General features: G+C 38.2%; 1 protein-coding gene across 2 annotated transcripts; it reads left to right on the top strand.

Moving 5' to 3' along the window:
- Positions 1-2,260: 2,260 nt before the first annotated feature.
- LOC114822943 (uncharacterized) lies at positions 2,261-8,452 on the top strand. Of its 2 annotated transcripts, XM_029098131.2 has the most exons (6): positions 2,261-2,410; positions 2,777-2,911; positions 3,015-3,208; positions 3,716-3,800; positions 7,813-7,878; positions 7,966-8,452. In XM_029098131.2, the coding sequence occupies exons 2-6, from the start codon at positions 2,828-2,830 to the stop codon at positions 8,056-8,058; spliced, it is 522 nt and encodes a 173-aa protein (XP_028953964.1). In that variant the 5' UTR covers positions 2,261-2,410; positions 2,777-2,827; the 3' UTR covers positions 8,059-8,452. The 2 variants fall into 2 exon arrangements, with proteins under 2 accessions (XP_028953964.1, XP_070666757.1); XM_070810656.1 differs by lacking the exon at positions 3,716-3,800.
- The last annotated feature ends 19,191 nt before the right edge of the window (positions 8,453-27,643 follow it).

Genomic DNA, 27,643 nt, shown 5'->3' on the forward strand with positions numbered 1-27,643 from the left:
AATTTTCCATGCAGAGCCTCCCACACCAAGTTTGTGGATAATGGGTTGTCTTCGATTTGCGATCGGAGTCTGTCATCGGAGTAGATGTGGCTCGACGTTGAAAGATCAAAGTTGAGCCATTTAGGGCTGCTCAGGGGTGCTTTCATTTTAGTCCTCACACCACGAGACTGCACCATTGACGACATCTCTGCATCGGTCACACCGGCCCGCTGGGGCGTCTCAATGATGACTATAATGGGATTTTCCAAAGTATTCAAGAAACCCATTCTGGTGACCGATACTTCGATGTTGTCTCGAGGTCTAGAAGACTCGAGGCTTAATAGGTGCCTTTTGATGTCGTCAAAGGCAGCTCGATTCGCTAACCTATATCAGAATTGTTCCTTTACAAGTCCCTCATGGTGTCAATTAATCCCCCTGAGCATCTCTCTAATAGGATCAAAGAAAGAGCGTAAACATGTTATGGGTAGGGGAGCTTTCCTCTGGAATAGGAGTTAGAGAAGAGGCTCCAGCAACGGTGGCGCTGACTTCGACAGTGGTAGGGGCGATCTCGACAGTAGCAAGATTAGCCTAAATCAGGTCGGGCTGGTCACAATGATCAGCCATGATGTGGGTTTCCATGGGAATATGAATTTTAAAATCTCAATGAAAGCACCAAACTGCTTAACCTAATTTTGTGCAGGTTTCTAGAGTGAATCTGCAAGAACAAAGATAAGGCAAATATCGTGATACCAGACGTCAGAGGGGGGAAGGGGAGGGATTGGTCTCAATGTAAGTGCTTAAACGATCAAGTCAATATTTAAAGAAAGGATAAGCAAACTATTTTAATGAGATCAGAGTGTCTAGTCTTTTGTGAGGAGTCGAGTGGCTTATTTATAGGCATCTTGAGCTCCGTTCTTGAGTGCTTTGCCAACTATCTTACTCGGCAAAGTAGTTGGAGTTAAAGGTACGACTCAGTGCGCTCTGCTACATCAGCAACATGGGTCAAAGGTTTATACCCTGTGCAACATGGGTTAGAGTACCATCAGTCATACCAATCAGATTGGCAATTGTGATTAGGTAGTTAGGATCTAACTGAGGACTGATAGGGTTTGAGTGGAGAGTTGTTGGATGTGATGCTGGAGACCTATGCGTATGCACTCCGGTAGGAGCCTATAAGGTGGTGGACCACATGATCTCATTAAGACTCTGGTTGCTATGTCCGTTTAAGACTCCTTAGGTAACCACCCTGTGTCGATACTTTGTTGTGGTACGACCTGGAGTGACTTGTTCATTCTGGAATGGACTGTCAGAATGAACATGACCCTAGTTGAGAAGGGGACTCCACTTTTGTACAAATCACTTTGCCAAGAGAGGTGGGAATTATGGTCTCACAACGGCCATAGCATACTGTGCGAAGTAGAAGTACAGGAGGAAGATGGTTGCTCCTTGCTTGCTGGGATATTTATTTTGTATGTGTCATTTTTGTTTTGTTTTGTTTTTTTTTTTTTTGTTTTTTTTTTGTTTTTTTTTTGTTTTTTTTTTGTTTTTTTTAAAATAGGAAAGATTAGAAATGAAAACTAAGAAGTGGTAGGGTAGAAAATGTGGGCAATAGTCAAGTTGATTCTAAGTAACTGGAGGTTGTAGTAGAGGAAGCTTGGTTGAGTCCGCAGCCATGGCTAATACGTTAATAGAGAAATAACAATCTTTTTTATTTTGGGTAACAAGGGTTTAAATTCGAACTTTTTTATCACAGGACTGTCTTTAACTACCTTATCACAACGATGACTATTTAGTCAATTAGGCAAAGAAAAAAATAGTAATAATAATTAAGGTGCTCATTGGACACATGTCGTATGTTGATTGGCTGAATGAGAGGATCATTTATCGATCATGTGACAGAGAGTGAGACAAAACATCTCTCTTTTCTTTTGCGCAAAAACAAAAAAAAAAGACCTGAGTTGTCTGCCCTCCCCATCCCATACCCTTATCATCCCCTCTTATTTATGTGGTTCTACGTACGTTTTGTATTGATTTTTTTTTATAGAAATAATAAGACATAAGACAATGGAAAATGTATGGGATGAGGAAGGCAGACAATCCAGGTTCCAAAAAAAAAAAGGAAAATTAATGAAAAAAGTTTGAAAACTTTGAGTTTTAACGATAAGGAAAAAATAAATGGTCAAGTAAATAGTACTAAGATTGATTTTTTTTGTAAAAATATAGTTTTTCGTTAAAGTAAAGTACCGAAGTTTTTCGTTAAAGTTCAAAAAAAAAATAAAAAACAAAATCAGAAGCACAGCAGCAGCAAAAGGTGGATTTTCCTTTTCCTCGCTTCCTCGAAATCTATTTTCCTCTTAGGATTCACTCTATAAGTCCAAATTTTATGCGGCTTATGCCCACTAACTCAGCGAGACAAACTCTACAGTCGAAGGTATGTTATTCTTGCAAATTGAAGAAACCCCAATTTCGAGTTTAAACCTAATTGGGCTTGATTCTTGCAAATTGAATCTGTATTTTCTGATTTCTTGTGGACCTATATTTCTCTTGCTAATTGTTAGCTTTTCTGTTAATTACTGCATTGTTTTGTTCTTGGTGATGATGATTTATTGTGGTAATTAGGTTAGTTGTGTTTTGAATTTTGACACTAAGGTCTTATTTCCTTTATAATTTCCATTTTTATTCGGTTTCTGGGGTGAACCTGCGCCCTAGTTTCAAAAAATGGAGTATATGTAGACCGGCTCATTCAATCTGTTGAAGGTCAAATTCATCCATTACATAACAATGTTTTCTTTAACAGGCTTTCGATTTTGTTACGGTGACAGTCCCTCGGAGAGTGGATTAGGCAGAGATGGCAAATCAAGGTGCAAAGAAGCGCAAAGAAGAGAACGCCCGACACATGGCAAATCTCCGTCGCCTGATCATAGCCTGTAATGTAAGCCTTAGCTGACTGTAGTAGTGGTTATACATAATTTCATGCACAAATCCCATGCTAAGCTTAGTGATGCTGATGTTGTGTTGGGGACATGACAATGTAGGTTTTTTATGTGCTACTAAGGATGCTCATCTTCCATTCTAGTTTCGCCTGGAAAAATTGGGTTGCTTTGCTTCTCACTTCTCTTGCTTATTACTATCCCTATCAACAACTCGCTCAAATGGCAAATCCTTCTTATGGCGATGATGGGGAACTTCTGGATGGTGGCTTTGATACGACTACTGGTGGAGTATGTGGGTATGTTTTCGTTTTTAGTGACATTTCTTATCATTTACAACTCCTTTCTTATTTTGTTCATTTCTTTGCTGATAATTTTAAAAGAAATAGGATAGTGCTAAATTATAGGAATACAACACAGATAATTCCAAATTGTAACTATTTCAACTTTGTGTTATGTGCTTCTCTCATTGGGTACTTAATCAAGTATGGTACTAAATTGTGTGATTTATGTTCTCAAATTGAAAAGTTCTTTATATACAACATTAAAGCTGGTAGGCTTTTAGAATTTGTAGTATGACAATGATTAGAATACATGGTGTTTTTCTCTTATTTGGGAATACAACATTGAACAAGCAAAACCGGATAATTCCATGTTTCATCAATTGTCTCTCATCTACGCTAATGACATCTAACATCCCATACAAGTATACATGCGAAGAAATGTGACATGTATATTTGGGGCATTAACACACACAGGTTTTGTTCATGGTAAAATCTTGACTTTTGGTTGGTCATGCTTTGCAGCTATTTGCATGATGTAATCTATATCACAGGCTTCGTGCAAGTCATGTCCATAATCTCTGGAAAATTTTGGTACACGTATCTGCTGGTGAGATCTCATTTCTTGCTGCCATGCATATATATACCTGCTTAGAACCTTGCTTGGATGCTCTCCAAAGAGGTGGGCACTCATCACCAATCCTGTGTTTACTTACTAGGAATGAGAATCCAAGGTTTAGGTATCATTTTCATTCCTATCATATCTTGCATTTACTAACACACAAGGAACAAAAAAGTAAGTGGGTCGTACGTTGAAAATATGTATTTCATTCCCAATTTCAACTAGGTATTGTTACCAACGGGGGCTTGTTTATCCCTACAGCAACAACAACAAAACATTTTCCCACTAAGTGGGGTCGGCTATATGAATCCTATAACGCCATTGCGCTCGGTTCTGTGTCATGTTCTCCGTTAGATCCAAGTACTCTTAAGTTTTTTCTTAGAGTCTCTTCCCAAGTTTTCCCCTTGGACCTCTGTCCCATAGTTGCATCTTCTAACCGGAGCGTCAGTAGGCCTTCTTTGCACATGTCCAAACCACCGTGACCGATTTTTTCTCATCTTTCCTTCAATTATGGTTACTCCTACTTTGCCCCGGATATCCTCATTCCTAATCTGATCCTTTCTTGTGTGCCCACACATCCAACGAAGCATCCTCATCTTCGCTGCACCCATTTTATGTACGTGTTGATGCTTCACCGCTCAACATTCTGTGCCAAACAGCATCGCCGGCCATATTGTCGTCCTATAAAATTTTTCCTTGAGCTTCAGTGGCATACGGCGGTCACACAACATGCTGGATGCACTCTTCCACTTCATCCATCCATCTTGTATTATATGGTTGAGGTCTCCATCTAATTATCTGTTCTTTTGCAAGATAGATCCTAGGTAGAGAAAACAGTCGCTCTTTGGTACTTCCTGATCTCCGATCCTCACCCCTAACTCATTTTGGCCTCCATTTGCACTGAACTTGCACTCCATATATTCTGTCTTTCATCGGCTTAGGTGAAGACCTTTAGATTCCAACACTTCTCTCCAAAGGTTAAGCTTCGCATTTACCCATTCCTGAGTTTCATCTATCAACATTATATCATCTGCAAAAAGCATACACCAAGGAATATCATCTTGAATATGTCCCATTAACTCATCCATTACCAATGCAAAAAGGTAAGGACTTAAGGATGAACCTTGATGTAACCCAACAGTTATGGGGAAGCTTTCGGTTTGTCCTTCATGAGTTCTTATGGCAGTCTTTGCTCCATCATACATATCCTTTATAGCTTGGATATATGCTACTCGTACTTTTTTCTTCTCTAAAATCCTCCCAAGAGACATTCTTAGGACCCTATTATACGCTTTTTCCAAATCTATAAAGATCATATGTAAATCCTTTTTCGTATCTCTATATCTTTCCATCAATCTTCGTAAGAGATAGATTGCCTTCATGGTTGAGCACCCTGGCACGAACCCGAATTGGGTGTCTGAAACCCGTGTCTCTTGCCTCAATCTATGCTCAATGACTCTCTCCCAGAGCTTCATTGTATGACTCATTAGCTTAATACCCCTATAGTTCATGCAATTTTGTACGTCGTCCTTATTCTTGTAGATAGGCAACAAAGTGCTATTTCGCCACTCATTTGACATCTTCTTCGTTTTCAAAATCCTATTAAAAATGTCTGTGAGCCATGCTATACCTGTCTCTCCCAAGACTTTCCACACTTCGATTGGTATATCATCTGGGCCCACTGCTTTTCTATACTTCATCTTTTTCAAAACTACAACCACTTCTTCCTTCCTGATTCGGCGATAAAATGAGTAGTTTCTACACTCTTCTGAGTTACTCAACTCCCCCAAGGAAGTACTCCTTTCATGTCCTTCATTGAAAAGATTATGAAAATAACCTCTCCATTTGTCTTTGACCGCGTTCTCTATAGCAAGAACTTTTCCATCCTCATCCTTGATGCATTTCACTTGGTTTAGGTCTCTTATCTTCTTTTCCCTTACTCTAGCTAGTTTATAGATATCCAACTCTCCTTCTTTGGTATCTAATCGCTTATACATATCGTTATAAGCCGCTAGCTTAGCTTCTCTCACAGCTTTATTCGCCTCCTGCTTCACTATTCTATACCTTTCACCATTTTCATCGGTCATATCCTTGTATAGGGCTTTACAACATTCCTTCTTAGCCTTCACCTTTGTTTGTAACTCCTTATTCCACCACCAAGATTCCTTTTAGTGTGGAGCAAAGCCCTTGGACGCTCCTAGTACCTCTTTCGCTACTGTTCGGATACAACTAGCCATGGAATCCCACATTTGGCTAACTTCCCCCTCTCTATCCCACACGCATTGGGTGATTACTTTCTCTTTGAAAATGACTTGTTTTTCTCCTTTTAGATTCCACTATCTAGTTCTTGGGCACTTCCAGGTCTTGTTCTTTTCTCTCCCGGTATAACTTTGTTTTCCTCATTAGAAGAAAATCTATTTGTGGTTTTGCCGATCCACTCTTGTAGGTGATCACATGTTCTCTCTTCTTAAAGAAGGTGTTGGCTAAGAAGAGATCATATGCCATTGTAAAATCCAAGATGGCTTCCCCAAGAGGGCTTGTTTATCCCTACGAGGACGATGTGGGTATCATTCCTTTCCCATATCTAATGTAAGTGAACATGCCCAAAGTGTGGTTAACCTTGGTAATCTAGAATCTTCTTGGGAAAAGGGCCATGAGAAATTTAGTGTTTGACTTAGAAGGAAAACTAATCTCGTTTAATTGGCTCTATCTCCCATGTTTCACTGTTACTCAGTCTTTGAGTAATGGCTCATGAAATCTGGTCCCTTTTCACTTTAATTTTAGCTCGTGCGTTCCGATGTCAGGTTTTGGATGATTAACACATAACCATGGCCATGTTTTCCTTTGGTAACTTTATTGTTGTAGGACCTTAATTGGATGAGTTTAGATGGCGTCACTAGAAGATTCTAACAACTTAGGTACTAGAAACATAAGGATCTTTTTGTTCTAGAAAATTTTCAGAATAATTTCCTGCGTAAATCGCCAAAATGATCCCTGAGATTTGCATAACTCATCACTTTGGTCCCTGAGATTGTCCACCATCCATCATTTTGGTCCTTCCGTTAAAAACTCTGTTAAGTGTCCCGGAGCTCTTGGCCTGAACTAAGGCAATTTTCAAAGCTTCGTAACTCAATCGTTTCTTAACCAAATTCGATCCATAATATATCAAAATGAAGATAGGAAAGTGTAGAATCAGATTATACCTATTTGAAAGCCCAATGGTTGCCGGAGATAGCCGGAATATGACCTCAACTGGTCCGCGGGAAAACTATAAAACTCTTCGGAAACTGGGTAAACTTTAAACGTTCATAACTTCTTCAATACTTAACGAAATCAAGTGATTCAAAAACGAAAATCATACTTCTCGACGAGACGAAGAGAATAATACCTTTTTCGATGGCTAACTCGTCGTGGTTTGGCCGGAAAATGGTTCGAAAGTGGCTAACTCGAGACCAAGACAGCCAGTTTCGAGCTGTTTTCCGGCCAAACTACGGCGAGTTAGCTGTCGAAAAAGATACTATTCTCTTCGTCTCGTCGAGAAGTATGATTTTCGTTTTTGAATGACTTGATTTCGTTGAGTATTGAAGAAGTTATGAACGTTTAAAGTTTACCCAGTTTCCGGCAAGTTTTCAAGTTTTCATTCGGACCAGTCAACTTTGAGGCTATTTTCCAGCAATCTTCGGCAACCATTGAGCTTCAAAATAGGTATAATTTTATTCTACACTTTTCTATCTTCATTTTGATATATTATGGGTCGAATTTGATTAAGAAACGATTGAGTTACAAAACTTTGAAATTTGCCAAAACTTCCGGCCAAGAGATCCGGGACACTTAACAGAATTTTTAACGAAAGGACTCAGGGACCACTTTTATCTATTTGGAATCTCAGGGACCAAAGTGATGAGTTATGCAAATCTCAGGGACCATTTTGGCTATTTACCCTAATTTCTTTCCGTGAGAAAGAAATAGCTGTTCTACATTTTGTTTTGTTGGTTTCCAGATACCAGGTTTTGGAGCATACAAATCATTTGGTTTCATTAGAGGATTTATGTCTCAAGGTTCAGAGGTACCCTCTCTTGCTTCTGTAATTGCCTTATGGTAATATAGTTTTGATATTCTTGGAATGATTTGATATCGCTTGTATAAATATTAGGGGGGTGTTGAGGATGAAAAGACTCGGAAGAAGAGGGAAAAGTTGGAGAAGAAGGCTTCAAGACCCCAGTTTGTCAAGACAAGAAACAGATAATGTACTTTGAAGGGACTACTCTTGCGCTTGTACCATCGAGTTTCCTCATAAATGAATTAAAACCAACCACTCTAAGATATTGACTCAGGCTGTTCAAACCCAGGAAAAGTATGACCGAAGGCTACACTCACATTTGAGTACTGCTAGTATGAGATGGTGTCTTGTTTGAGTATATGAACTGTGTAATTCTGTTTTGGATGCCTCTAATATTTGAACTGTAATGTGTACATTCCGACTCGGATATATGTAGCGAACGGATACTGCTTCCCGTTTGGGCAACATGCTTTAACTGAATCGCTCAACGAATATTCAGTGTGGCTGCTGATATCGTCGCTTTTGAATACTTTTTAGAGATTAGTCTCAAGATTGATATAAATCTTGAATTTTTGCTGTACACTCGCATGTCCTCGGAATAGTTGTTGCCCTATTTTGTAAGTTTAAGCCAAAAAAAAAAAAAAAAGGGGGAAATTTTGGTATTCCAATCGAACATATTACCATATTATTTCCGATAAATACACGGTAAACCATACGACAAGATTGCATCTTGTGTTGAATAGTTGAATAGTTAATTAAGAATTGGTTTTTACTACTTGTGGAAACACTTACAACTGAACAAGGTAATTGTAGCGTAATTGTAGCGTAGATAGCTCAAGTAAGGTCGTCCTCCATAAGGTTTGATATGGCAACTTCTGTTTAAAACCAATTCTTAATTAACTATTCAACATAAGATTTAGAAAAGTTTGGAATTGTGAATTTAAACAATAAGGACAAGTAATAAAATATCTAAACTAATAGTCTTGGAAAATCAAAGTAAAAAGACACTAAGGTTTAACTGTCACCATTAACAATCATACGTAGCTCTAAAACTTACTTATGAGTTAACACACAAACTTTGAAGAATAGATTTCCTAATACATATTCTACTCGTGATATTCAAGCTAGAACATATATAACATGCAATCTGCCTATGATACTCGTATCAAATATGAATATTTAAGACTCATTAAGTTTTGTGAAAACCTTTTTAAAACCATGCAAGCCTTAAGAGCATGATATTCACCGTAAGTGAACTTACAATTATCAAATCACAAGAAGCTCTATTCAATTTCAGGGCGGTATTCCAACAGAAATTGTATCAAATTACTTGTATAAACATCCTTATAGTGATCAACCATCAAGATATGTTTGTACCCGATTTTACGCCATCGGCCCATGCAATCGAGACCGTTGGATGGAGGAGTTAAGATAACTTCTAATTGATGTTAATCGTGATATTTATCTAACAGTTTTATTAGAATTATCTTGACATTTTCCTATGCAAGATATGTAGATAAAAAGAAAAGCCAAGAGCCATGAGTTGGATCAATGAACTATGATTTTGCATGGATATTGAGATAACAATATTGGTTAGAACCGTTGGATTAGAACGTAGTTTCCAAGTAAATTTGAAGATAAGCCCAAAGGATAAGGATCAAGTGTTCGCAAATTTGATCCTATACTTGTATATTTCAAAGGAAAAATATCAGGTGCATGACATGGCTATCATTAAGGTATAGCACCAAATATTCCAAGGATCAAACACGATAGTTACGATTTGAATATCAAGCAGTTTGTTCCTATAAATACAAGGCATTTTGCAACGTAAGGGGCCCTTCTACTCAACAAATAACCCTAAACTCTCTACGCAAAAACTCTCGCTCTACGTGAAATCCCTCTCTCTTTTATGAGAAGACACACTACCCTAATCCTCCTATAAACACATATTCAGTGTGGACTAACAACACTGTGTTTGTTAAGTACTACGTTTAATGTTTGGCTTCCTTTGTCAAAAATTGTAAATGTTACCACACATACTACCTTATACACTACAAAAGATTTGAATCATACATTTGCATTTGCATATCAAGCTTATTTTTCCAGATTCCTTTTGTTTAGTGTAGTTGTCTAATCAGAAATTTTGTTTGTTATCCAACTGTCTAGGCATGCAAATTAAGATAGCCCACATGGGCCATCTGACACTTTTTCCCGAAAATGGATTTTCAACCCCAGATCTCTTTAGATTGATTTTACACATGAAACCTGGCTTTTCATCCCCGCTCTTTGTCTAAAACTCAACCCTCTTTATAAAGCCATTTGAGGGTTCATTTGTTGTTGGGGTTTGAGATTGGAAAAGTTTTTGAGAGTTTAATTTTCATCTCTATCTCAAATCTCCTAAGAGAATCAAGCAAATTTTATGCGTAATGTTCTTCATCGAATATTTCTAAATCTATCTTTAAAATTGCTTGCTTAAATTCGTTTTATATGCTTAGTTGTTTTGGCTAGGAGTTTTACATTTTTAGAAAAGAGTTGATTTTAGCTTTGAGCTACTCTTGTGTTCTTACTTGAAAACCTAGCCACAAAATCACACTCATGCACTAAAACCCCACATCATTGCATATTAGGGTAGCATTGTTTTTGTGATTTTGATTTCTGTTTTAGGTCAAGTTTTTCCAAGTTACAAATCAGTGAATTGACCTGTTTTTTGGATTCTCATTAGTTTCATCTTTCAAGTGTTTGACTGATGAATCCGACTAGACATCAAATCCAGATTTGCACATCATTGCCATTGCCATATCATCATATGCATAGTTTGTGTGTTGGTCTCAATGCCACAAGGTGAAGAGTTCAGGAGGAGCTGCCATCTTGTGAATACTGGAGACAACACTATTTTGGTGCCACAAGGTGAAGAGCTCAGGAGGAGCTGCCACTTCGTGAAGACCGATAAAATCCATCTTGTGTAAGGCAAGGTTGTGCACAAAGGTAAAGCTGCTTTGTAGATAGAAATCTAGGAATTGAGCTTGTGTGGTCTTTGTATGAACCTTGATTATACTAATGGATTGGACTCAGTGGAGAGTCCTCGGTTTTTTAACCCAAAGGTGGGTTTTTTCTGGCCAAAAACTCCCTTGTGGTCAATACTATACATAGCATTCTTTATGACCAAATAACCATTGCTAGAGATAAATGTTTTAGGATTTGCTAGTATTGACACGTTATCCAAGTAAACATAACTCAATAATCAAAGCTAAAACATAACTGAAGATCACATTGTCTTGTTTTAGCTTTATAAGTTTGCTTGGTTTATATGCTTGTGGGCACCTAACAATTTGTACTCTGTTGACTAATATGTTTGATTAGTCAGTACAATTGAATTCAAAGTTTACACTACATATGATGAGCAAGAACTGAATTGTTGTTGACTAGGATAACTTGTAGTGAAGTAAGTTTGATTTGTAGATTTGCATTTGTATAACTGATACGAATCTGTACTTAGTTTACTGGTGAGCTTGACTAGTCAATCCAGCATGCTTTAATTCTTAATTGCTTTGTCTTTGTTGTTTGCATAATGAACTGATATGTAAAAGTGTTCAAGCTTAGGGATTATTATCATGAAACTAATCTAGGCAGTTTCTGATTAGTTGAACATATTGGTCAGCTAGGTTTTGCTTCTGCAACTACACTTTTTATTATTGACTAACTTGTAACTAGTTGACTAGCTCATTTGACTAGTCTACTGTACAAAGTTAAATTTTTATTTGTAAGAGATTTCGCCTAGACCCAATTTCAATTGGTATCAGAGCCTTGCTCAAAATATACATCGAGTGATCTCTGGGAGTTATTAGTATTTGGTGGAACCTAATAGAATGGACTATGCTGCATGGTGTGAAAAGTTTCAAATCTTTTTGAAGGCACAAGATTCAATTGCAGTTGATAACCTCATCTTTGAATGGAGGGCTCCCCAAGGATTATGGATGGTGAATCTATTGAAAAAGCAAAGTGTAATTGGTCCCCAGGTGAAGTCACATCGGTCATGGCTAGTAGGAAGCGAGGAAGAATTATCAGTCGTTCGGACATGCCTTCTATTAGTGAACATGGACCTTGTCTCTCTTGTGGTGGTATTAGGCATCGGGTCGCTGAGTGTGCAAACAACAAGAAACCAAATTTGAAACGTGACAAACCAATGATGGCTACCTAACGTGAAAGCAAGATTGAAGAATCTGTTTGCTCTAACAGGTCATTAGATGGTAAGGAGAAAGCCATTGCCTTTGTTACCTTAGTTGAAGAAGTGTCTCCTGATGATGATGAAATTATGTTGAATGTTACTAAAGAAATATCGCATCTTGATCTCTCTATCATGCGTGACTCTCTGTTTGATGTGACGTGTTGTAAAATTGGACAATGCTGAGCTAACCAAGAAGGTTTATGAGCTACAAAAAGAAGTAGAGTATCTCTAACTAGTCAGAATAGAACAGAGGGAGAAAGTTACTTTTCTTGATGCTTAGCTCCATGGACTAAACGAAATGGCTTTTATCTGTGATGATGAAGATGAAAGAGATGATCTTACTGCTTTTCTTGAAGCTCAGGTTCAAGAATTAATGATATCTTAAGAAAGACTATTACAACAAGTTCATGTGTTGAGGGCCAACAATAAAATGTATCATAAGGTCAACTTGAAGCTATCTTTTGAATTGATTAAGGGTATGTACAAAGCAGATTGTTTGATTCTTAGTGCTGAACGATCTGACAAAATGCTAGGTGTTGGAAGTCTATGTGGTGCCAAGAATAATCTTGGTTTTGTGGAATGCGGTTCATGTTTTGTGGGCACAAGCACATAGATTCTGGATGAATCTTTGCCTATGTCTCCTATGGTTTGTACTTCTTTAAAGACAAGACCTATTCCCACATGTTATCACTGTGGTGAACTTGGTCATATTCAACCTAGGTGCTGAAAACATTCCTCAAAAAGGAAGAATGACTTGAAGAATCAAGTTGATTGACTAGCCGTGGAAGTCAACATAATGGCTCAATTTGTTAATTCTTCTAGCTCTGGCAATATCAAGTCTCGTCCAAGTCATTTTTTGAAGAGTTTCTGATAAATGTCTAGTCACTCACCGTGTTTTTTTTTACGTCCTAAAACCAGATGTTTGGTACTTTGATAGTGAGTGTTCCTGTCTTCTGACTGGTGAAAAAGATGTCTTCCTGCAGTTTGCACCTGTTAATAGCGATGAGTTTGAGTTTGGTGAATGATACATGGGTCAGATTGTTGGAAAATGGGTAGTCAAGATTCTTGGTCTTCCTCAGCTTGAAAATGTATATTACGTGGCTGGTTTGAGATCCTGCTTTCTTAGCATCGACCAACTATGCGTTATTGTTGCCGATGAAGTGTGTTTCTTGAAGACATGTTGCATAGTTAATGATAAAAATGGAACAAACTTGCTGGTTGTTTCAAGATCAAAAGAAAATTGATGCTCTCTTGTTATTCCTAAAGGTGGCATGTGTTCAGATTAGAACAAAGAAATTGATAAATCAATGGTTTTAAAAGGGTAGTCACATTTTTCTTCTCTGAATGCCATATGTGTGAATCTTGCAACCCGGGAAAACATTCTGTAATGTTTCACATGGAAGTCTTCTTCATTGGAATTTCCAATACTCCTCATTTAGTTGAAATGATCCTCGGTGGCCAAACTCTAATGGTGTTTCATGGTAATGTGATGACAATCATGATTGCTGGATGCATTGAAAAGCAAAGGTATGTTTCTCTCTTTTATGTGAATGCAAATTGTATTGTTGTCATGTGTACTTGTGTTTTTATGATGTGGATATTGTTTCTGTTCAATGACCCTGGAGTGAAACAATTTGTTATTCAGCTTTATAGTGTTTATGTATGAGAAATTGACATTTCAAAGAACCATGTCCAACACTCAAAAAGCAAACATATTGACTTGCGACATCACTTCATTAGAGATCTCATGAAGGGTAAATTTCTTACTTTAATCTTTGTGCCAACTGAAAAATAGCTAGCTGTCTTTATGCTAAATTAAATAGGTTGAATAGCTATGGTTCCAAGTTTTTCTGGTATGTCTAGTTTCTGTGCATGTTTTTGCCTTTTCAGTTGACTCATCAGTTAATTGTTATTTTCTCTCTGTATGCATCTCTTAACTGTCATACATTGTTAGTATTTTGTAGATTAACCTTGGATAATTTTTCCACTGTGATGTCAAAGGTTCTCCCTATTACTTCAAATAGCCTCTGGAAAATCATTTTTCTTACCTTATAAAAGCTTGGGTTGATTTGAGGGTTAAGTTCACTTTGGTCTTGATTAAGTTGTAATGACTTTGCTTACTCTATAATCTGGACCATGTGTCAATTCTCTTATTTTTTTTGTCCTCTCCTTAAATCAAAACAAAAATTAAAATGGAAGAGTGTTGTATGAGAGGGATGTCTTCAAAAAGGAATCATGTATCATAAAAAATGGGAAAATCCCATCATGTTGGCCTTTCATGCAATGTCATGAGGTTGTGCTTCGAGATCCCCTCTACAAGTCTTAAATTCAAATTCTAAAAATCAAATAGTGTCTCATAAATATTCACCTTTCATTTAAATGACCTTGGCATATCTCAAATTGGTGCTTCACAAAGTTCCTCACCAAAGTTCACTTTCTTTCAAGGCTTGTGTCTTGCTTTTTGCGAGTCTTGTCCCTTGTTCATATTATGAAGAATGTGCTGTTTCTTAAGCTTAATAGATTATTTAAAGTTTGGTTAGCCTTTGAATTAACCTTAGGCTAGTGGAAGGTTATCACATGTCCCTCTTCCTAAACCTAGACACATCATTGTTGCATTATGAGCTTACGTTAATCTATGCTTTACTATCCTTGTATGCCATTGAAGATTTGTCATTTGAGAATTGCATTGCATGTCTATTTCTCAAGTTCTTGAATTGCTAATCTTAACTTGGAAGCATAGATATTCAAACTAATTCTTGTTTCAATTCCCTTGTGGATTATCTCGTTAGTTGTAGCTTATTGGTGTTGAGATTATGCATATTGTCCTTGATCTCTATTTTTTGTTGTGAGTTGTGCAAATTGTTCAGGTACATTGTTGTGTGCTCTTGCAATTTTTTTTTTTAAATGGACATGTTTCCTTGTCTGTCGAGTCACTGGTTCTTGTTATAAAAGTGAAAAAAAAAATTTAGAGTTACATAGGTCATTTGGGATTGTCAATTTTCAAGGAATGCTCTTATATGTTTTTGATAGGGAATCATCTTAGTCACATTCTAGGACAGCACTTTTTTATGGGAGAGTTCATTTTCTTGTCACAATGGTTTATTTGTATATTGAAAACTCTCATTCTGTTGTACTTGGTTATGCTACTCTTGTGTTGGTTGTTGATGGTTGCCCTGAATATATTCCTTGATCATGCCATGTACTTTTATTGGTTTGTATGGAGAATTGTACCTTATTTTGGATATATTTGTGTTCTTGGTTTGCTTTTATTCTCTCGTTGCACCATTTTCATTCAATACCGTTGGCATTATCTTGTCATCTTGTTTGTCATTTGTGCTCTTAGAAATTAAGCCCTCATCCTTTGTGGGGGAGTTGGTTCATTTAGATGCGCTCACTTATTGCTTAATCGTTGCTTCACCTAGCTTGGACATGCTTATATGATCTATTGCTAATTCTTTATCCGTTGTGTTTTTGCTATCCTTGCATTGTGTATTTGCTGCAATTTTTGATACTTTTGATCTGGTGCAGCCACTTAGTCTGTAGACTTCTAGGTTTATGAGGGAGTTTGTGTCTAGAAGAGTGTTAACTATGGAGCTGTTCAAATATCTTTTTATAGGCAAACTTGACCTATTTTGATTTTGTTTATTTGAACCTCTTTTCTATTGAACCTTGTTTGTGCTTGTCTCGGGTCAAGTTGGGTTGGGTGACTATATATCTCTAGCAACGAGTTCTATTATGAGGAGTTTTAGCTTTTAAGGGAGTTCAATTTATGTTCCTGATTATTCGAACAATGGTGTTTTCTTTGTAATTGAAACTCACTTTTTGTTGTATCTTATAGCTACTCTCAGCTTAGCCATTGTTGGTTTTCCTAAACAAATGGATGTCTTGAATAGATTACATTGACATGCTATTATGCTTTTAATATTTTGGTACCGAGAATTGTACCTTGTGCTTAAACTTCTCTGATTATGTCTTTGTTGTTGGTTCTTATATCCTTTGTTTGTGGTTGGACATTACTGTCATGAGCTCAATTGACATCACTTTCTTTTATTTAATGAAACTGGCATTCTATTCATTTTAAATCATTTGTCTTTGCCATGACAAAATGGGGGAGAAAAAATTTACATGTGTTTTAACTATGGTACTGGAATAACCCATGTTGATCATGCAATTCGTGGTGTCATTTTTAAGATGAGCTTATGTTGTCATAACCCATGATGAATCTCACTTGTCTCTTGCCGAGAAATGTGTGTTGCTGCAGGAGTTGTTACTTACTCTTCTCTTGTCATTGCTGATTTCTTAATTGTGGGTGAAGTATGATTTTAGTTCTAGGTTTCGGGTTATTTTGTCAAGGAAAGCCAAAGGGGAAGATTGTTAAGTGCTAGGTTTAATGTTTGGCTTCCCTTGTAAAAAATTGTAAATGTTACCACACATGCTCATAATTTAGAGTTTGGATACAATGCTGATCTAGGATTTCTACCAGGATTGAACTTGTCAAAGCACCAGCCTTATACACTACAAAAGGTTTGAATCATACATTTGCATTTGCATATCAAGCTTATTTTTCCAGATTCTTTTTGTTTAGTGTAGTTGTCTAGTTAGAAATTTCGTATGTTATCTAGTTGTCTAGGCACGCAAATTTTTTTATTTTTTTTAAGGAAACGATAGTAATTCTCATTAATAATATCAAAATTACAGTGAAGCATAACTAGAAAGTTCAAAAGGATGAGGCACATTCCTCCAAAAGTACATCAATTATAATACTAGGAAGGGATGTCATTTATTCATAAAGGTGTTCCACCGATAATCCAAAGCTAGCAAGTCTATAGGGACGCCATGTTGGCTTGACGACAAATGTGCGTAAAATGCACTTCAGTGACTGAGAGGGCTAAAACCTTGGTGTCTTCCACCACTTGACCAATGTAGGATATGTTAGTAGAAGAATCACATAATGCTTCCACAATCTGAAGTGAATCGCTTTCATAAAGTAAGTTTGTAAAACCCCTATTCATTGCCTAAATCAAGCCTGACCAGACGGCCACTACTTCTGTTTGTAATGGAGTGAAAATATCTGAGACATTTCCACACGAAGCTGCCACAAAAATGCCATTATCATCTCTAATAAGCAGGCCAAAACCCCCCAATTTCCTCTCACCATTCCAGGCCCCATCAATATTTAGTTTGAGGCGTCCCAAGGGCGGAGCTTCCCATTTCAATGTGGTATGTCGAGAGAGGTTGGTGTGGTGTGTGTTAGCATTGGCAGTAACAAAGCTCTACCACCAATGAAGGGCTTGAGCCACCACCACATTAGGAAGTTCCCCATCACCATTCCAAAGCGTCCCATTCTGAGCTCCCCAAATTGCCCAGCAAATCATTATGACTGATTTGAAATGAGAAGATTGGAGTCGGCGATCTCCATAGCCCACTCAAGAAATGTTGCGGAGGAGAAACCACATAATAAGATCCCCTAGTGAGAAGACATCCATGCGCATTTGGCAAAGGGACAGTCCCTTAAAAGGTGGAGAGTAGATTCCATCTAGGCACGCAAATTAAGACAGCCCACATGGGCTATCTAACACTTTTTTCCGAAGATGGATTTTCAGCCTTCGATCTTTCCAGATTGATTTTACATCCCCTCTCTTTGTCTAAAACTTAGCCCTCTTTATAAAGCCATTCTAGGGTTCATTTGTTGTTGGGGTTTGAGATTGGAAAAGTTTTTGAGAGTTTTATTTTCATTTTCATTTCAGATCTCTTAGGAGCATCAAGTAGATTTTATGGGTAATCTTCTTCATTGAATATTTCTAAATCTATCTTTGAAATTGCTTTCTTAAATTCGTTTTATATGCTCATGTTTTGGCTAGGAGTTTTACATTTAAAAAAACAAAGAGTTGATTTTAGCTTTGAGCTACCTCTTGTGTTCTTACTTGAAAACCCTAGCCAAAAAATCACACTCATGCACTAAATACCCACATCATTGCATATTAGGATAGCATTTTTTTTGTGCTTTTGATTTTTGTTTTAGGTCAAGTTTTTCCAAGTTTCAAATCAGTGAATTGACCTATTTTTTGGATTCTCGTCTGTTTCATCTTTCAAGTGTTTGACTGGTAAATCTAACTGGACATCAAATCCAAATTGCATATCATTGCCATATCATCATATGCATAGTTTGTGTGTTGGTCTCGGTGCCACAAGGTGAAGAGTTCAGGAGGAGCTGCCATCCTATGAAGATTGAAAACAGCACTATTTTGGTGCCACAAGGTGAAGAGCTTAGAAGGAGTTGTCACTTCATGAAGACCGAAGGAATCCATCTCATGTAAGGCAATGTTGCACAAAGGTAAAGCTACTTCGTAGATAGGGATCTAGGAATTGAGCTTGCGTGGTCTTTGTATGAACCTTGATTATACTAGTGGATTGGACTCAGTGGAGAGTCCTCGGTTTTTTAACCCAGAGGTGGGTTTTTCCGACCAAAAACTTCCTTGTATTCAATACTATATATAACATTCTTTATGACCAAATAACCATTGCTAGAGATAAATGTTGTAGGGTTTGATAGTATTGACACGTTGTTAACCAAGTAAACATAACTCAAGAATCAAGGCTAAAACATAACTGAAGATCACACTGTCTTGTTTTAGCTTTATAAGTTTGCTTGGTTTATGTGCTTGTGGGCACCTAACAATCTGTACTATGTTGACTAGTATGTTTAACTAGTCAGTACAATTGAATTCAAAGTTTACACTGCATATTATGAGCAAGAACCGAATTGTTGTTGACTAGGATAACTTACAGTGAACTAAGTTTGATTCGTATATTTGCGTTTGTTTAATTGATAGTAATTTGTACTTAGTTTACTGGTGAGATTGACTAGTCAATCCAGCATGCTTTAATTCTTAATTGCTTTGTCATTGTTGTTTGCATAATGAACTGATATGTAAAAGTGTTCAAGCTTAGGGATTATTGTTGTGAAACTAATCTGGGCAATCTCTGATTAGTTGAACATATTGGTTAATTAGGTTTTGCTCCTGCAACTGCACTTTTTATCACTGACTAACATGTAACTAGTTAACTAGCTAATTTGACTAGTCTAATGTGCAAAGTTAAATTTTTATTTGCACGAGATTCCGCCTAGGACCCAATTTTAGTATTGACAACTAGTGACATCTTCAGTTTGGACTAACAACACTGGAGTCGTAAAATCAACCAATCAAGAAGCGTCTTCCATTTGGACTAACAACATTGCTTCAAGTTGATTGGTTGGTTATTTATCCAAATCTTGGCTGGCGAATTGTTTCCATTTCTTTCACTTAAAAAGTCATCTCGTTAGCCTCTCAGCGAAGTGGGAAGTTACCAAGTTGCCCCTTGTTTGACACAGTGAAAGCCGAACCAGTTATTGAATATCACAGTGATCTAGTAATCTTGTCTTTAGGTTCTAGAACCCAATGCCGAGACATGTTCCTTCCAAGACCTTAATCTTTTGAGTACAGAAGTCAGCAGTACATTTGACAACCCCACTTCAGTACATGTCTAGTTGATGAACACTTTCCTTACGTTCCTGCATATAGATCATTTTCAGTCCAGCCTTTGTCAAGCCTCAGCCTTTGTCAAGCCTCAGCCTAAGAAGATTGTCGATTTGGCCAAGAAAGAAATTAGGCCATCTGTTCTTTTGTTTAAAGTGGAAAATTTGGATGGCCTAGAAGGAAATATTCAAGTTTCTTAGACAAATACATAAATTGATTCAGAAGATGATTTGTCAAAGGAGTGCTCTAATGATGAACAAGGTTGAAACCGTTACAGCCCGTACCTTAAAATATTGTATTTTATTAAGATGTGTGAAATGACTATTTTGCCCCTGAGTGGGTGTCTTAATTAATTTTCGATCCTCAACTCGAGGATTATACCCTTGTATTTTTTTAAGTTTCATAATTCTATTTCTGTTATGTTAGTTTAATGTTGAAATTCGAATCGAGACCTTGAAGACCTAATTGTAAATTTTACAATTATCGAGGGGAAATTTTGTTTACAATTATCGAGGGGAAATTTTGTAAATTTCACTTAATAGGTTTAAGTGGGATTGCATAACTCTCGGTCCCTTTTTTTTCTCCCTCAGCTGAAACATATCTCCCTCTCTAACTCTCGACACTTTCCTTCTCTTTCCGAGAGTTCCCGCCCTCTATTCTCTTCGAAACAACAACAAATTGAACCCAAAGCTTATATTTTTGGAATCCTTGAGGCTTGAGGAACCCTGCAATGTACTTGCATACATTATTGGGGCTTTGAAACTCTCAAACTCGAACCCAAGTGAAACCGTGCTTTCCTATTATGATCTCTGGGTTATTTTTGTTGTTCTTGATCTGTGATGATGATTTTGTGTGAAAACTAGAGGGTTTTACCCTCTATTAATTTATGTGCATTGAACTCAACCCCAACGACGAATTCCGACGAAATGCCGTCGAGTTCAAAGTTAGGTGGGTGTTCTTGCACATCAAACCTCTTCCTCCGTACCTCTATGTTGATTTTAGTGAAGTGATGAACTCTGTTTCAAGCTCTAAACCCTGCATGCATGTGTATGCTTCTTTTTCAAGTTTCTGACGAGTGTGAATAGATGAATTCCAGCGAGGTCATGACAGTGGGTGTACAGACCCTTTACGAATCAAACCCAGGTATAATTTTACCTTGTTGCATTTGGGTTTTTGGTTGAGGATTGTCGAGATTAACCTGCATGCATGATGTTTTTCTCATTTCCAGAATTCGATGAGTTGCATCGAGCTCAAGCTGTTGAGTTTGAGATGGATTCAGCCCCTTTTTGTCCTAAAAAGACTAGGTGAGTTCCTGGTAATTTTTAGGACTGATTTGACTAAGTTTTAGCTTTGAAATCGATGAAATCGAGCTCGGGGAGCCTAAATCATACTATGGGCTTAAATTTGCAGATTCTGGTGACACTTTGGTGGCCGGCGATGGCAGCCCATAACGGTGTGTGTTTCTCGGTGCTTGACGGCGTGTAAAACCACCGTGGTGGCACGTAGGGGCAAGTGGCCGGAGCACGGCGGCACGTGACAGACCCGAGACCTAACCCTATGTTTTTCTGTGTTGTAAATCACATGGTGCCCTCTATTTATGCAAATTTGAAGCCTAAATGGGTGAATTGGACAATGTTCCATTTAATTGATGTTTTAAGCTTATCGTAGCTTATTTTGATATTCACATGATTAATTGAGGATCGGAAGGATTTAGGCAAGGAGCCTATTTGCGAGGGACGCTCCGCTTAACTGTGAGATGTGAGTGGACCCTTCGAAAAACTCAAACGTTTTATGTTATATATATATGCATATTAATATATTAGTCTCAGATGAGACTTAAGATGATATTGATAATATCTTTAGATCATACGTGATCTATTTTCACCACATGGTCATCATGTGATATATTATATAGCTATCTTCAATCGTAGATTTATTTGCAGGTTATATTTGTCCTGGTGGACGCTAGGGTTGATGATTATTACTGGTATTGAGATTAACTAGTTGACGCTAGTTTAGCTCCTGCTTGCTATACTTATGTTAGTGGATGCTAGCATGATTGATTGATGGAAGGTATGATTTCTGGACTTGACTTGATGGTTTTTTGTTGATATCAAGGAAAGAAATTTTACTATTATAGTAGTATTATATTATATAGTTTTTTACAATATATGTTTTCAAAATAGGGGTTATTATGTTTAAATGATGATTTTATAATTATGATAAAACTGATCCACTCACGTTTTGTTTTATCCACCCCTTCAGGACTTAACGAGACTAAGGAGAACATCGATGGGGACGAGTGGGCTTGGTAGTGAGGCTTTCATCCTTTGGACTTTGGGTGATGGCTCCTTTATTGCAATTTTATCTTAGTTGTAATAATTATTGCATGATCGTATTTTTGATTATGCAAGCACTACATTATGTTGTGTTTACTGTTGTGTGAAACTTATAACTGCTCTGATGTTATTAACAATGAGGTTAAACCCGAGATAATTTATGTCCCCAAGTGGGGAGGATGATAAGCACTTTTGTAGTAGCTTTGAATGTATTATTCAAACGAACATCTTTAGTTCAAATTGTTACACATCATAAATATCTTACCATAGCTTCGTTATTGAGTTGGCTCGTGACTTCATCTCCGGATGGGGTCATATGGTCAATTTAGTGTCGGCTAGCACATCATGGCCACGTAACTTGTGTTTTTGGGTTGGGGTGTGTCAGAAACATAGAATCAGATGCGAAAATCATGTCGATTGATATGGTTATTGGAGATAAAGCCGACATGGAGCAATTCCGTTTAGCTGAGCTATTCGAGATAAAAGTTGCTGGAACCAAATTTGCACACCACCGTAGATGGAGGAGATAAACAAATTCGAGTAACCTATAAAATAGTAAACAATCATGAGAAAGTCTAAGAACGGAAGGGTGTTGAGCCATATATTTTCACAAAGAAAATAAATAACAGCCCTTTAAAAAAAAAAAAAGAGTAAAGAGCCTTAAAGACGGCCAAAATAAAAACAAAAGAAAAGCAGCCCAAGTTCATTCCGAAAAGTAAGATTGGGCTGGCTCCTTACTTATTTGCAATCAAATTAAATAAATAAGAATAAAAGATGGTGGGATAAAATCACGTTATGAAACTTCAAGAAGTGGTTTGCTTCCAGAACAATCCCATAGTCCCACGTCTTCAACTAGATCAACGTAGTGGTTCCTCCAAACCGCTCCACTTCATGAAAATGGCAGGCAATTGCTCCATGTCTTCTCTCTATAAATGGATGTGATCCAAAGCAAGGGGAAAGAAAAAACAGGAGGAGGTACTCTGCAGAAATTGAGAGAGAAAAAAAGCAACAAAATACTGCCGGGAGAGAAGACGAAGTAACTCCATTACTGGTGATTTCGAATTGAGTCTTTCAGGGGGGACAAAGAAAAAAGTAGAGAACCAGAAAAGAATAAATTCACGGCAAAGGAAAAAAGGGAAAGCAAGGAAGACACATCAAAGTGAGCAAAAGTACAAGGTGTTCTTTATCTTGGTGTTGGTTCAGCTTTGTTGCAGAGGAAAAGAAAGAAGACTTGGCTCTTCTCATTTTCACCAAAGCAAAGAAAAAGGTGAAAGTTCCACCATCGCAGCCATCAGAAGGATAAACCTCCTCCTTCCACCCTGAATTTCCAAGGCTGCACCACTTCTCTCTCAAATCCTCCACTAGGGAGCTCTCCCCTTCTTCACCCACATCCTCCTACACCGTTCCCAGAGCCATTTCCCGATTTGAGAGCATGACTATTGCAGCAATCACTACTGCTAGTGTTAACCTCCCCATGAATTTCTTCGAGGTGGTCTAAACCACCCCGTGAAGTTCCAATCAAATCTAAGTGATCGATGTTCTCCATCGTCTATGATCCATCCCAAAAAAGAAGACGTCCGCGATCTTCCACCTCCACCACAACTTAGCTCATTGTTGCTGCCGTTAGTTCCATGAATTTATTTGGGGTGGTCTAAACCACCCTGTGAAGTTCCAACCAAGTCTAAGTGATCACTGCACTACAGCAACCAAACCGCAACACCACCGTTCTTCAACTGTCGTATCCGATAGTCCTCCAGAAGAAGCCCAAAGGCAATGGAATTCACAATTTGAGGGTGGTGAGCTAAGCAATGTTGTTGGGCACGCAGTTCCAGACCATCAACAAATTTGACGGAGGTTCGAATAAGAAGATGGCAGCGGTGGTCAGTGTGTAGAAGTTAAAGAAGGCAAAAAAAAAAATGCAACAACAATCGCTGCGAGCCATTCCCATCCCACTGACAGTGGCGAGAATAACTGTGACGACCTGTCCCTAATTTTCCTATGTAAATTCTCCCCTAGTATGTGTATTGATGGTTATGCCCTTATTGGCAATTGATGTGGACGTATTCATATCGCTTTTATTTTATTTCTCGCTATCGCATTTAAATTGTACACGTTGTTGCGAGTGTACATAAACTTTATCATTATGAAAACACTATTCCGGATAGAATTTCGATACTCTTTTATGTACAAAATCCAAAACCCTATCCCTAGGTTTTATTTAGCCCATCCCATGCACCCTTCTCCATTATTTTACTTTCTCACCAATCCCATCCATTCCCTCATTTCTGAACCCCTAGTCATAAAAACAGAAAAAGGAACTCTTTCTCTCTCTCTCTCTCTCTCTCTCTCTCTCTCTCTCTCTCTCTTCTCTCTCCCCCGTATACTCTCTTCTTCTTTGCAAACCCTCAAACGAGCTTCAAAGCTCGCGGATCGAACTCAAGAATCTCACTTTCGTGTTCATCTCATCCTTACGAACATAACCATGTTCTTGAAACCTGGAATGGATAAGTTTTCAACGTCAAACTCGTGAGGTCCGAACTCAGACAAACTGAGTTCAACGTGTTTTCGAGCAAGTTAGAAAGTTTTGAAGCTTGGGGAAGCTTCTACGCAACTCCTCAAGGCTCCTACAACAAGTAGGGAGAAATTTGGAAGTGAAATGACCTAGTTTCGAAGAGTTCACTTTTGGCTGGAAATTTCGAGGCTTTTTCCAGTGACCTCTGTCCACTTTTTGGACTCCAAACAGGTATAACACAATTCTACTCTTCACGAGCTTCAAATCCATATAAAGTATGTCAAAAATGGTTGAGAAATGAATGAGAACAATGAGTTTGAATATTTTCCAGAAATCCGGCAAAAAATCGAGTTACAGACGGCGACGACGGCGAGGAGAACCGAAGAAGGAGACATAATATTTCGTCCGAGTCGACGGAATATTCCCAAGAGCGTCAGGTAACGTTGTTAACTTCTGTTAGCTTTTAACGGAATATTCCTGATGGCGTCAGGCTAACTGACGACACTGGCCTGTGTGTGGGGCACTTCTGGCAGTGCCATTGCCGGTGCGTGGGGGCGGATGAGATGTCCAAAAATTATTTTAAAAATTTGGGGATGTTCGTGATGTTGAGTAGGTCACGATGGTATATTTAAACCCTAGGTTTGAGCAAACTATGGGGTCATATTTAGGTTTCCGTATATGTGCTTTAATTAATTGTATTTTAGTTATTTCACATATAGGGGAAACGTATCCTGACGACGTTCGAGGCCAAGCTAGGGTTGGGGGCTACGACCCAATGACGTACTTGTGAATGGGCATTTATTTTTATATCTACACGTATTTATAGTTTCCAGAATTGCTTAAATACATCACTTTACTTATATATTGCCAAATAATTGATAACTCCGATATATTTGTGATAAATGCTGTTATATGGTTGAGATATTATTGTCATGACATTCATACATATCTGTACATGCTCATCTTGCTGCACCGGTGTTAGTACTCGCCCCAGGGCCAGGGCTAGTTCTTCACGTGTATGCTCACATCGCACCGTTCGCTCGTCTTAGATCCAAGTTAGGTGCCAGTCCTGTCGGGTAGATTGCATTAGGCAATCCGACTTTTATGTGACGTGCTTCTGCACCAGCCTTCATGTGATCGTAGTACTAGAGCATATTGATTACACCCAGTCCTGTTCATGTTAGAAATTATCTGTTCGAACTCGTGTGTCAGCTTAAATGGATGAGCACTTAGCTATACTTGATTATCACTTGATTATATTATTGTGGAATTTGATACATCATGACTTGGCATATTTCTGATTTTTATACTACTATAATGCTGTTGATTTATTGTTTACATACTTATGTAGTATGTTTTATGAAAACTATACTTGTTTTATAGCGAAGGGTTAGTATATTTGAAAATAAAGGATTTCGTATAAGCATTGTTTTACTAACCCACTCAACTTTATTTTTTGCCCCTCCAGGACCTAGATAGTTGTACTCTTTGTGGCACTCAAGGAATCTCGACAGTTCTGACATTCTCTTCTGTTAGACGTACGAACTTATCGCTGTTATGTAATAAGTGTACTTATTGGCTTTGACTACTCTTCTGTAGTCTCACTGTCTATTACACTTTGAATAATTGTAGTGGGTTCTTCCCACGATTGCGCACTCTTTCACTATTTCGTAGAATTAGTTCTAATTAGTTTTTAAATTTACTCACTTTTTACATCACTTACCCTTATGGTTACGTTACCTCACGGTGATGGCCAGCATGTTTCAACCTACCTAGGTCGGGCTGTGTCAGCTTGGTATCAGAGCATAAGTTTAGACAGTCCTGCACTTCCTAGTGTGTTTTAACTCTTGTTTTCTTATGTCAGAACCATGCCACCTCGTAGAGAGCCCTGCACTTCAGCTGAGAATGATTTTCTGGACTTTGGACAGTTTGGTGAGGCTATTGCCAATGATATTCAGTCTTCATTGCGTCCTACCCCAAGGAATACTTTGGATATTGTATCTCTCTTGAAGATTAATTATTTCTTTGGTAATGTGGGATCAGAGAAGTCAGAGATATGGTTCGATCATGTTGAGAAGACCTTTCGGGTTATGCATAGGCAGGGTAATCTTCCCCTAGAGAGATGGGTCGAGACAGCAACTTGGTTCTTTTGATTGGGAGCAGAATCTTGGTGGGATCATGAGAAGAAATCATTTTCTGATGAGGATGCTACGAATTGGGATGTTTTCAAGCGGATATTTCAGACTAGATTTGTTCCTCTGAAGTATTTGGATAGTAAGAAGAATGAGTTCATAGATCTGAGGCAGGGTAAGATGTCAGCCACTGAGTATCATCGAAGGTTCATAGATTTATCTCGTTATTGCCCCAAGACTGCTGCTAATCCCCGGGAGATGCTTTGTTTGTTTAAGACATGAACTTGCAAGAAATGGCATACTATAGCAACCTCTACCCCTGTGCTACTTACCAAGAATTCTTCGAGGTCTTGCTTCGGATTGAAGATTTGGAGAATGCTCCTAACGATGAGGATGAGGATGTTGGCAGGAATGCCCAGAGGTACAGTAACAGGGGGCAATCATCACTTGGCCCAAGAAGGGCTCAAAATTTTAAAAGGAGTGGAAACAGCTCTGGTTGGATCGTCAAGCGGGGGTTCTAACTCCGGTACACCTCAGAGATGAGGCAGACCCATTAATGGTTCTCATTTTTAGAATTAAGTAAACTCCAGCAGTTCAAGTGTTTAGTTTTGTCGCATGTGTAACACCTGTCACTATGGCAAGTGTAGGAGAGGAAGCAGAAGATGTTTCACTTGCAGACAGACAGGGCATATAGCCTATAATTGTCCTTAGAATCAGAAGAATCAGCTTGCTAATCTACCACCTGTAGTCCCCCTACAACAATTTCCAGCACCTGGTAATCATCAATAGATAGGCCACGGTGAAGCTTTCCATTACCAAGAAGACGTAGCCCCGAATCAGGGAGGACCATACCAGTATACATCTGAGGTTCCCTACTATCAGGGAGGTGATCAGCAAATGCAGGGAGGCTATTAGCAGACTCAGGGAGGTTATCTGCAGTTTCAGGGAAATTATACGCCGTATCAAGGCGGTGGAGCACAGATGTATACTGGAGGACAATATCAAAATCTAGACATAGCGTCTAGCAGTGGAGGTTCAGGCAGACA

Source organism: Malus domestica, chromosome 13 (assembly GCF_042453785.1).
Source record: "Malus domestica chromosome 13, GDT2T_hap1".
Classification (NCBI taxonomy): Eukaryota; Viridiplantae; Streptophyta; class Magnoliopsida; order Rosales; family Rosaceae; genus Malus; species Malus domestica.

Coding starts and splice junctions, on each gene's coding strand:
- LOC114822943 (XM_029098131.2), top strand. CDS start 2,828: ATGGCAAATCAAGGTGCAAAGAAGCGCAAAGAAGAGAACGCCCGACAC. Junction 2,912..3,014: donor GCCTGATCATAGCCTGTAAT/GTAAGCCTTAGC, acceptor ATGACAATGTAG/GTTTTTTATGTGCTACTAAG. Junction 3,209..3,715: donor ACTACTGGTGGAGTATGTGG/GTATGTTTTCGT, acceptor CATGCTTTGCAG/CTATTTGCATGATGTAATCT.